The sequence below is a fragment of the Sceloporus undulatus genome, chromosome 6 (genome assembly GCF_019175285.1).
Source record: "Sceloporus undulatus isolate JIND9_A2432 ecotype Alabama chromosome 6, SceUnd_v1.1, whole genome shotgun sequence".
NCBI classification, from domain to species: Eukaryota; Metazoa; Chordata; class Lepidosauria; order Squamata; family Phrynosomatidae; genus Sceloporus; species Sceloporus undulatus.
Window position 1 is genome coordinate 20,204,869 of NC_056527.1, and position 12,424 is coordinate 20,217,292.

Genomic DNA, 12,424 nt, shown 5'->3' on the forward strand with positions numbered 1-12,424 from the left:
CACGCAGCAAAAAGAAGCTGCAAAATGCAGCTTCTTCTTGCAACACGCTAATGACGCTGAAGGCGCCAATGGCGCACTTGCAGCATCATTATCGCCGTGCGACATGCGGACGCTAGGCGTCTGCAATGTCAAGATGGTGGCACCCTTTTTCTCACCTCCGTCCTTTAATCTCTGTCCAGCATTCAGCTGCACGCATTATCACTTCCACCCACCGCTCTGACCACATCTCTCCTGTGCTGGCATCCCTTCACTGGCTCCCTCTCCCTTTCCGCATTCAGTATAAGCTCCTGCTGTCGACATTCAAAGCCCTCCATGGACTGGCCCCTCCTTACTTATCAGACCTTCTTTCTCCTCACCTTCCCACCAGGGCCCTCCGTTCTGGTAGTCAAGGGTTCCTGTCTCAGCCCAGGATTTCCTCTGCCCCATCCCGGATTCGCCCCTTTTCACTTGCTGCCCCTCACTCCTGGAACCTTCTTCCTCCACAAGCAAGAGCCATCACTTCATTAACCAGCTTCAAAACGGAGTTGAAAACCATCCTATTCAGAGAAGCCTTCCCAGGCATCGCATAATTGTCGCTTACAATCTGATGTTCTGTTGTTGGCTGTTTATCGATCCATTTCCTGTATTGCTATGTACTGTATATACATTATCCTACTTGTGAGTATGTATTTTCCCTGGATAATGATTAACCTTCCATTTTGAAGCCAAGCCCTCCCTTCAGTCCATCTGCCTTGGTCCAGGCCTCGGAGGTTGAGAGGAACTGCTGGACCTCTTACCCTTTCCCGCCACCACTCCCTTCTCCTTCTGTGTCATGTCTTCTTAGATTGTAAGCCTGAGGGCAGGGAACCGTCTAACTAAAAGGATTGCATGTACAGCGCTGTGTAAATTTACAGCGCTTCATAAATAAAGGTTAATAATAATAATAATAATGGATCTGACAGTGGCAAAACCAGTTTCAGTCTTTCTGTCAAATAAGTTGTCAGATGGTTGCTAATTGTTAACAACTGGAAACAAGATAATTTTTGCAATATTTTCTGTTCTTGCATAATAGCTCAAAAACCTCCTGATTAGCTCTTGGAGCTCTTCATGTAAAAAGAGCGAATGATTTTTATCAGCAATTGTTTTCATGAAAGCCATTTTGCCTCTTATGCGTAGGTCTTGTATTGCAGCTATATCAAACATTCAGGTCTGGGAGGTTTGCTTCTTCAACATGCTTCTTGATATTGTCAAAAATACTGATAGCCCAACCAAGATGTGTAACATCTTCCAACCACCCAGTGGAACAAAACATATGGGGAAAAATCCTGCTTCCAGTCACAGCAGGCATAATGCTTGCTTAGCTGGAGATTCTTTGAACAGAATGCATGTTTTGTAAGACTGAACTGAGGTCCCATGTAATCCTGTTTTAAAAGAAACATGAAGGCTACATGTTCAAAAGTCAATAATTGTTTTCTTCCCCTTTATGGACACGGTTCATCTTCATTTCTTCTTTCAGTTTTCTTCAGAAAATGGTGGTTTATATTTGGCTTATCCATTGATGCTTGAAGTAATTTGCAAGTCATGACTTTTCAAAACTTCTGAAAAAGCTCTTCAGCAGTAGCAGTTCAGAGAAAAGCACTAAATGGAAATATTTAAGTTTTACCCCCTCTCCATCCATCTGACCCCGTTGAGTCACCATGTTCTGAGCTTTACTGGAGCAGATAACAAACATTTGTCATTGATTCAACTGTTTCAGCAAAACATCAGAGAAATATGGCGTCAAACAAAAAAAATGCAATATACAGTTGACCCTTTGTATCAGTGGACTACCCATCTGCGGATTGGAGCATCCACACTTGGCCACGCCCCATTACCGTCAATGGTGGCACATGCACACAGCCACGCTGATGCAGCCATTTGCATGCTGGTGTCCACTGACGCTAATGGGACTTGAGGTTCTGTGCTATTTGGTATCTTGGGAGTTAGTGGGCCCAGAATCAAACCCCTGCCTACATAGAGGTCTCACTGTAAATTGGTTTCACTTTTCCATGATGAAACTGTTGGTTTATTTGTCTACCAGAGATGTTCTTGAATAACTCACTGTTGCAAAATGACATCTATCACTAGTTGCAAAAACCAAAGGCATTCTGTTTCCTAACATATACTTTGATTACATAAAAAGTCATGCATATCTAAGTGAGAGGGTGTTTTGTCATGCAAATGTGGAACCTGTAAAGTAGCTGATTCCTCCACAGAGTGGGACAATGCCAGATGCCAAAAGTAACTCATAACAGGAACATGTTATTGTGCCCTGGACCACAATGCTCACAGGGACACTGATGGAGAAAAAAATCAGGGATGCAAGCAAGAGAAAGAATGTTGTAAAAAAAAAAAAAGAAGAAGAAGAAGCAAACAAAAAACCATACTGGTTTTAATTATGCTCACATTGACCTGAGATATTACCACACACAACTGAAAAGCAGACTTTTAACAGGATAAAACTGTTTTTGGCCAGTATTTATCTGACAATATTGTGTACATCTTGCTGCTGCCCTGTTACTGTGGTGCATCTTTTAATCGATGTGCAAAACCTGCCAATGAGCACTTAATCTCACTATTAAAGCACAGGTATTATGATGTGAAAAGCCTCTTCGATAATTTTTAATCATTTTTGCTATAATTATGCAAGCACAACAAAATAAATATAAATAAGCCAACAGGCAACAGAAATTAGCATGCTCTGGAATAGTAAATGGTACTGCTCAAGACCTAGTGTGAAGTTTGAGTGTGGTTGAACCGACTGGAAACAGAATTCAAAGATACAGCAGTGTTAGTCTGTGGGATCAGTATGTAGAGAGATCTTCTAGCACATTTGAGACTAACTGAAGGAAAGAAGTTGGTTGCATGAGCTTTCGTAGACTTCAGTCTACTTCTTCAAATGCATCTAAGGAAGTAGACTAAAGTCTTTGAAAGCTCATGCTGCCAACATCTGTCTTTCAGTTAGTCTCAAATGTGCTACAAGATTTTTCTACAAATTGAAACAGTGAGCACAATGCTATCAAATTTAATGTATATGTCAGTGGGGAAGTGCCAGGGAAGTGGTAAAAAGGAAGTTGAAACAAAATTTATGAGGAATCCCTGGGAAGGGAAATTCTAAATAAAAAATCCTAAGGATAAATAAAAATTCTGAACATTAAGGATTTTCATTTATTCATTTATTTATGGGATTTATATCCCACCTTTCTCCCAAAATGGGATTCAAGGCAGCTTACAAGAATGTAAAAAGATAAAACTAATCTTTTCTACACTTACTATGGGTTGGATCCAGGAGGTGCCTTCCATGAAGTTCATAAGCTTCTCTCTCCCATGAATCCAGAAGCTAATGGAAGCTGCCTTCATCCAGTCCCTCTCCTGCCCACACTACAGCTTACCCCATTCATCAGGGCCACTATTCTTTGTGTAGCATTTTCAGGAAGTTGGAACAGCTACTGTGGAGAGGAAAGGATACAGATGCCTGCTTCTGCTAGTCTACTTACAAGTGCCTGAATCTAGTTCAAATCCTATAAACTTCTACTTAACAGAAACACCAATCAAAATGTAAAACAAGGCAAAGTACTGGTTTCCAATGAAACCATTTTACAAGTGCAGAAAATTGAAAGAATATTTACCATTTTCATCTTGGCCACTGGCTTCTGGCGTGCCTTGTCTTTGATCGTCTTCAGGTGCTTCAGGGTAGATGACTGCTGTATCTTCTTGTTGTAGAAATTCTTCAACATTAGGGTCATGATTTTGTTCATTTTCTGCATCAGAATCACATTCATCTTCTTTTACTAGGAGAGGCCATTTATAGAACATTAACACATTTTAATAGCAAACAAATATTTAATAACTAATATTTATTTTTTAAAGAAGAGAGTTAAGCTATAAATTGTTAAAAGTCCCACTTAAAACAGACCCCCAGTTATACAGTATGTCCAGAGTCTTTGAAAAGGCCCTTGTTGGCATCATAATATAAAGGTATGTTAATACACACAGTACAGTACTTCCTTTTTACCATGAAGTATGAAACATACAGCATATTAGGAATTTGTATTGTGGTGGTAAAGGAGTTTCCTTTTCTGTGCTTACTTCTTTATTTTTTCATCCTTCAAACACTTTGGCTTCTGTATATTCAGTGTGTATATTTTAAAAATATTCGCAAGAGTTTGCAGAATGCACAAAGAACACACGAGATCATATATACCATGAAAGAGTGTATCACTCAGTCAATAGTTATGATACAGAATTAGTTTAAAACTCCATGGAATGATTCACTATTTTCCATATGAATATAGCAAGGAGAACTGGAGTAAATAAACCTGTCTTTGTATAGGGTGGCTGATTATGTAAGCTAATTTTACAAAAACTGTTGAGCATATAATGTAATGTTAAAATACTTATGGCTAGTATTACCTCAGCTGCTTAATGCTCTGTTGTCATCTGCAGCAGACCAGAAATAAATTGTTCATCTAGTGCACTTGCTCCTTGAACCAAAAAGCAGCTAAGAGGCTGCAGAGTTACAGCAGTGAGAGGAAGGGATTGCATTGCATAATTTATTAGCAACACCTCAAAACTGCTCTAATGGGAAACTAAGCTGGGTGTCTTCTTCAGCAACAGTATTTCTGCAGTTCAAACCTCACGTGCAGCGTATACAGCCACACTGTTGGATAGGCAGACAGATGAAAAGAGATCAGAAGGGAGATACTGGAAGAATTACTTCCTTTCTCAAAGACATTCCTTCTTAAGTATGATGCAAACTTCAAGGATATGCTAGCATCACAAACAGAAACCAGGGAATTTGGTGAAAAATACCTGTACATCCAGATTCATCTGCTTGAGCTTCAGGCCCCAGGATTTCTTTTGCTTCTTTACTAGCTAAAATACAAGATGAAAGGAGAGATGATCAAACTTTTCAATAATCCAGCAACTTTTTCATTTATTTGAAACATTTTAGTCTCCTGAAGTTTGAGGAAAGTACTCCCCCAGAGACCAGAAACACTGTGTATGTCCATGAACATTTTGTGAGGAGAAGTTTTCAGACTTCCAGTTTTTAGAAGCACAAGATTCTGCTATTTTAATGGAAAACAAGCAAGGAGAATTGTGGTTACCACTAACCCTATGGCTTTTCTTCACTCACCAAGCTATTGAAGAAGGCAGCAGCAAAGCTGCTCAGCACTTCATGTTAAAGCCCAGTGGGAAGAGACCCTCAATCTAGCAAGCAGATTTATGGAGTCCAACTGTATTATCTGAAGTCAAAGGAGAGATATGAGTAGAATAGTTCTGCTCCCTATTCAATTATAATTTCTGCTACATTTATATCTTTTTGGCATGAACAGCATGTATGCTATTTATGAATGCTTTGTTCATATTAAGAAAGACAGATGCTGTATTAGAAAATCTCTCAGATGACCAAACATATTTACTGTGATAATAAAAACTAGTGCATAGTTTCTAATACTGTATATACTCATCTATAAACCTAAAAAATTATGCCCCAAATTGACAGCAAAATCCCAGGTTGACTTATTTATGGGTCACTATGATAATGTGATAGCAGCTCTTTCAGATTTCCCCATGGAGAGAGAGTTTCTTTATCTCTTGAGCCAATTAGAAAGAGTCCTGGGTGACTGACTGATATTGCTGTTCGTTTAAGAGTCCATTTCCCATCAGCATGCTTTGCCTCGCCTCGCAAAAGCTGAACGCTGAAGCAAAAAAACTCAATGAGAGTCTCTCTTGCCACATGTACATATGCACACACTAAAGGAGTCTCCAAGTTTTACCGTCGACCTATCCATGCATCATGGCAAAATCCATAATTTTGGCCACAAAACCTGACCTTGATTTATACATGAAGTCAACTTATAGTCAAGTGTATATGGTACTCTTAAAACTAAGGGACTGAAGAAAACTGTGGAAAGCACTAAATGGCAGGGGGAGGGCAAACAATAATTATGCAAAACAATCCTGATTATCATTCTTATAAAGTATAACTACAAAAACTGAATTCTAAGTAATATCGCTACTCAGTTAAAGTGACTTTAATAATCTGAAAAAGATTTCTGAGATTTGCAGTTATTATGCTGTGTACCAAACCTGCACTGGCTGCAGATACATATACTCCACCTCTTAGTAATAACCACTGTTTGTTCATGATGTTATTATACATCACCTATCGAAAAAACCAAAATCACAAGTTCTCAGGCAAGCTGAAATCCTCTGAATCATAAGATGCCACAACCAAAAAAAAGCCATGTCTTTGCTGCTACCTACCTCATTTCGCCTTAGAAGATGGGAGTTATTATGAGCAAGGCTTCTGGTACAATTAGCTAAATTTATATGGGATAAACTGGTTGCCTTTCTGGTTTTTGAAGGTCAAAGTAGGAATCTTGAAGTGTGCCATGAAACAAACTGATAGCTTGTAAAGTGCTTTACAATTATTTTTTTTATTAAAAATATCTTTCTTGGTATCAGTACTAGTTTACAGACTTGCTGCTCTATTCTGAGCACTCAGGGGTTATTCAGACAATTTTGTTAGCGAGACTATGCAATAATCCCACACTTGTGTTCTGGTTTAATTGTTCTCACTATTTTTTTTTTTTTATCGGAACCACATCTATGCGCATCTCCTGCGAGTTCAGCACTCCAAATAAAGATGGTGTCAATCATGTTGTTGTATTCAAAACATGGTCAAGGCAAGCAGAGTTTTATCCCGAGTCTGTTTGCATCAGTTATTTACACAGCTGACAATGCAAATCTTTTAGGAAATCTTGGAGGAAAAAAAATCAAGATCAATTATCCCAGGTTAAGTGCGGTTTTTGGCAGCCCCCACAAAACTTACTCGGATGCATTTGAAATGCATGCGAATAACAAAGATTCAACCCACATTCTACCAGGATCATTTTCACTGTCTGAATAATTCTGAGTGCTGAAAGGCCACCCTTCATAGAGCACACTGCATTTTTCCAAGATAGATGTTATCAGAACATTAACAGTTGTGACTAGGTTCCATTTCAACCTTTTTTTCCTTTTTTTTTAAAAATACTAAACTAAAAAAGATGCTGGTGGTCCAAAACACACTGCAGAAATATTCCAGTTTGAGACCATTTTAATTGCCCTGGCTTAGTGTTAGGGAATTTTGGGAATTGTAGTTTATTGTGGCACCAGAGCTCTCTGACAGAGAAGGCTAAATGTCTCACAAAACTACACTTCCCAGATCTCCCTAGCATTGAGCCAGGGGAGTTAATGCAGTCTCAAACTGGATTATTCCTTCAGTGTGTTTCGGGCCGATGAGAATCTATGCTACATACATAACAGATCTATGTGTGCTCTAGTGGCATGTGTTTTATCAGCAGCTCTGAACAGTGATCCAATATTTATGCTGGTATATATTTTTCAAATTTTTTCTTTGACCATCAAAGACAGAAAAACATACTAGAAAATGTAGGGATGCATATGGAAAAGGCCTTGAAATGGCTTCTGATGCCATTTGCAAGAGAACTCCTAAAAATTCACAGCATGCCTCTGTAAATAGCCTTGGATTTAAAAATATAACTGGAAATTAAATTAAGTTTAAGTAGAAATCTGAACATGATACTGGAGAATGTGAAACTATTCCTTGGCATCATCCATTTCATTTCAGAAATTCTACTTTCTTCACTGGAAAAGGGCCTATCTACTAGATGTGCATTTTTATTAAAAATGTCATTATTTAAGGATTGTATTATTCAAACAAAGTCAAACCTCCATAATGAAAGATTTGTCTGAGAAATATATGCCTCAGATATATAAACAACGTAAGTATCTATGTCTCAGATACATAGATAATACTGTAACATATCACTGTCCTGCAGGAAATGGTTAAAAACGTATTTCAAAGTGGAAATTAAATAAATGTGCTTCAACACTTAAGTTTTAATGTGCAATTACCTTGCTTCATCCATGGAATTTTACATGGTGCCCATATGATATACTGCTGACTATAAGGATTTGAACACTAAGTGGGCACTGCCCATTCACCTATGTCACACCTGTTTTGTGGATGGACTACACTGAGATGTATGTATCAAAAAAGTCCTAGATGTGTGAACTATCAATAATAATTTCACTTTTAGCTTACAGCAGAGGAATAGTAACTGTTGGTGTTAGGAGCTCCTTGCCTGCATGTACCCAGACAAAAGGAAATTAAAATCTTTTAATTTAGTCCATGATTTCTTAACTGGGGTTTCCTAGAATCCTAGGGTTCTGTGAGAGGTCACCAAGTGTTCTCTGAGCAATAGACAGAATAATTTTGACGAAGGGGTTCTCTGAGAGCTGGAAATTATTCCAAGAGTTCCTCAAAGGTAAGAAAGGTAGAAAAAGGCTCATATAGTAATTATTAAGACTTTGAAGTCACATAGCAGCAAAGCAGATGGAGATTTTCTTCATCTTGTCGCATCTAAATCCATAAAAGGTGGCAGCAAGATGCTTCAAAATATGCTACCAGGATCCTACATTTTCCCTCATCTCATAAAAGCAGATGCTAGAAATCTCTAAACATCTGTAACAACCAATATGTTTAAAGTTATCTCAGAATATACAAAACTCTTTCTGATGGATGACCGTGCCACAAACCCTGTCTCTGCTCCTGTGCAATGCCAGGTCCATTAACAACAAGACCCATATTGTCCACGATTTGCTAGCAGATAGCAACTGTGACCTGGCTTGCATTACTGAAACCTGGCTTGGGCCTGAGGGGGATGCTGTGTGGGCTCAGGCCCTCCCGGCTGGGTTTTCAGTGAAGGACCAGACCAGGTTAGGTGGGCGGGGGGGGGTTGCCTTGGTACATAAGAACACCTTGTCTCTCACCAGGAACCACATCCGTCAAACTTCCTTTATCGAGTGTATTTACTTGACCCTGAAGGCTAGGGACAGTCTAGGGATTCTGTTGATGTATCGGCCACCCCGTGCGCTAACAGACTCCCTTAACGAGCTGACACAGTTGGTCTCAGAGCTGATGTTGGAAACACCCAGGCTACTTGTCCTGGGTGACTTCAACATCCCCTTCGTGGCCAACTATATTCGATCCGGTGCGGCTCAGGAATTCATGGATACCATGGCGGCCATGGGCCTGTCCCAATTGGTCTCGGGTCTGACGCATTTTGTGGGTAATACACTCGATCTGGTCTTTTGTACGGATGCGGAAAATCCGTGGGCGGAAATAACTAATATTTCCGCCCTGTCATGGACGGATCATTTCCTGGTGGAGGCGAAAATCAAGGTCTTTACCCAGATCCCCCCTGGGGGTGGTGGACCTATCAGAATGGTCCACCCTCGAAGGCTGATGGAACCCAAAAGGTTCCAGGAAGCCTTAGAGGGGCACATGGTTGGAAATGACGGCGACTCTGTTGATGCCTTGACTGGTATCTGGGATACCGGTCTTTCTAAGGCTATACATAGTATCGCTCCCAAGCGCCCTCTCAAACCTGCTTCCAAACGAAAGCCCTGGTACACGGAAGATCTCCGGGCGAGGAAGCGGGTCCTGCGACGGCTAGAGCATCGCTGGCGGAAACACCTACACTTAGCCGACAAGGCTCTCCTGGACTACCTTTTGGAGGACTACGGAGAGGCGATACGAGCAGCTAAGAACTCGTTCTATGGTGCTCGTGTCGCGTCCGCGGAGTCGCGTCCAGCAGAGTTGTTCAGGGTGGTCAGGGAGCTAACTCAGCTCCCTCCTGCCCCGAACCAGATCCTTGAACCTTCTAAGGCCTGCTGTGACCAATTTAACAACTTCTTCGCGGATAAAACCTCTCGGATAAGCGAAGGTCTTAACGCCGGCATTAGGGCAGAACCTAGAGTAGAGGTATCCAGAGCCTCCGTGGACTCCATTAAACTGGATCAGTTTGAGTCGGTTAGTACCGATGATGTGGACAAGATCCTTAGAAGTGTTCGGAAGACAACCTGCTCTCTCGATCCCTGTCCCTCATGGCTAGCGGCTCAGGGGGGACCGGTGGTAACTTCCCTTTGTGGTGATGGCTGCAAACACCAGATTCAGAGTAGAAAGATTTTGGAAATGAGGAGAATGCAAAATTTGTTAAAGTGGGGGAAGATGCAGTGTTGCCTTTATCTGGCCAGGAGGCAGAGAGAAGGTGAATCCTTTGCAGCCATGACTGCTAACATCATATTGAAAGTGGAAGCACTTTAGAAATGTGGGGGAGGCTATGTGTTTCAAAGTTGCAAAATGAGTTACAGGTGGTTCTCTTGGTGGGAGAAGACTCTTTATCATTCATGTGAGAGGAGGCTAACATTTTCACGGTTTTTCCACTTTCGTGGGAGTCCCCCATGAAGGTGACTGTAATCATGCTGTTCATAATTTAAACTAGGTACAAGTATACCTCAATTAATGAAGTAGGTGCGTTCCTGAGCATTACTTCTTTAACAGAAAATTTGATACCAGAGGTAGAAATAACACAGAATAAGGACAGGTTCCTACCTCACAAAGAAGAAGAACAGTTTCACATATTTTAATAAACTTTTTAATTCAAAATTAACAACCTGCTCATGTGAAATGGAACACCCAGATCACGTAAGCCTTGAATAAGTAAACAAAAACATTTTGAATCTTCTCTAAAGAGTTGGTAAGGCAAGCTTTTCTGCTTTCCCATTTTCTTTCTGTTTTGTTGTTCATGAATACTAAGTAAGGGATTCTGAAAGCAACAGCAATTTACCTTGCCTATTCTATAAAGGCATACACAGCTACACAGCTAGAATAGAATCCCATTCTTTTCCAGATCACGTTTTATTACACTGTTTTATCATAGGCACACCCAACACCGAAAGTATACATTTCTCTAGCCTTCCTTCAACATCCTCTCAATCTTGATGCTGCTAAAAAACCTCCAGCTAGATAGGGAACAAGGCGGAAGTGAGAGCTGGGCAGCAACCAAAAGACTTTGTAAAAAGAAGCTTCTTTGTCAGAGATTTTTAAACCGAAACATTCCTGAAATGATTTCAATATACTGTATATACTCATGTATAAGTCGACCTCATGTATAAGTCGAGGGCAGTTTTTGGATCCAAAATCATGGATTTTGATATGATCCATGGATAAGTCAAGGGTCAAACACTGGAGGATGTTACAAAAGATCTAAAGGGGGGAACAAAGCACCACTTCTTTCCCTATATCTCCCTCTCTGGACATCTCCCAAGCATCAGTCTCGGCATGGAAAAGGGGAAACAAACCTCGGCACACACACACAATCTTCCCCTTACAAAAGAGGAGGACAGACCTCACTCTTTCTCTGCCTTTCATCCCAGGACTCCCAAGGCTCATAACTTGCAAAAAAGGAGGACAGACCCCATTCTTTCTCTGCTTTCCACCCCAAGGACTCCCAAGGATCAGGGCTTGCAAAAAAGGAGGACAGACCCCACTCTTTCTCTGCTCTCCACCCCAAGGACCCCCAAGGATCAGGGCTTGCAAAAAAAAAAGGAGGACAGACCTTTCTCTCTCTTTGCCTTTCAAACCCAGGATTTCCAGGCAAAACGGGGGACAAGCCAGGGCATACAATGTGTTTGTGTCCTTTGACTCAGCAGCAGCTTGTTAGCTCTGGCTGCACAGGAAGGCTGAGAGGGAAAACAAAGACACACACACACAGAGGGAGAGAGGAGAGTGCACACCGGGGCTTCAAACAGGGGGCCATTACAAGGCTACAGAGGAAGGTGGGCACTTATTATTTCAGGAAATTTATAAGCATAAAGTCATTGCTCCGTCTATAAGTCTACCCATGATTTTGGAGTCCATTTTGGGGCATCAATTTTTCGACTTATAGTCAAGTATATACGGTAGTCTTTATCATTCTTCCAGTGCCAACAAGAATCACATTAGAAATAACATAGCACTTGACAAACAGGTAGACAACATTACATAAGCATCTTCAGTATTATGTGTAATAAGATTACCCACATACTGGAACCTGAGTTTTAGAAAATAAAGGTGCAGGGGAATTTATTTATTTATTGCTTTGTACTTGAGATACTTTTAACAGTTCAATCCTATCTTCAAGTTATGTTGGCTGAATGATGATAGGATTCCTAATGAATCTCCATGAACTGATGGAATGAAATGACATGCTGGCATAGTGAATAACCTCTGGCAAAAGACTGTTGTTTGGGGTTGTGGGCTATCCCTGGCACACACATTATGCCTTTAGAACGCCAAGAAAAGAATGGGTAAACTAATCGATGTCAGGGGAATTGCAAGGGAATAAAGAGCTTAGTTATATGCTGCTTTGGAAACTGTTCTGGCTCCTACAACACTGGCACAAGAAAACAGGTGGCATAAGTGGGTAAACAATGTTACTGATGTCAGTGGAGGGATCGAATGATGGATCTGTCTTCTCAGCCATGACTCAGGATAAAATTTACATTCAAT

At 40.7% G+C, this 12,424-nt stretch overlaps 1 protein-coding gene across 2 annotated transcripts in view; it reads right to left on the reverse strand.

Moving 5' to 3' along the window:
• ZEB1 (zinc finger E-box binding homeobox 1) overlaps positions 1-12,424 on the reverse strand; it is a 115,792-nt gene that overhangs the window by 32,219 nt on the left and 71,149 nt on the right. For both annotated transcript variants that reach the window (XM_042472320.1, XM_042472321.1), the window contains exons 3-4: positions 4,831-4,893; positions 3,648-3,809 (exon numbers count right to left, since the gene is read on the reverse strand). In XM_042472320.1, coding sequence (XP_042328254.1) covers positions 3,648-3,809; positions 4,831-4,893 — 225 coding nt within the window. The remainder of the gene's footprint in view (positions 1-3,647; positions 3,810-4,830; positions 4,894-12,424) is intronic.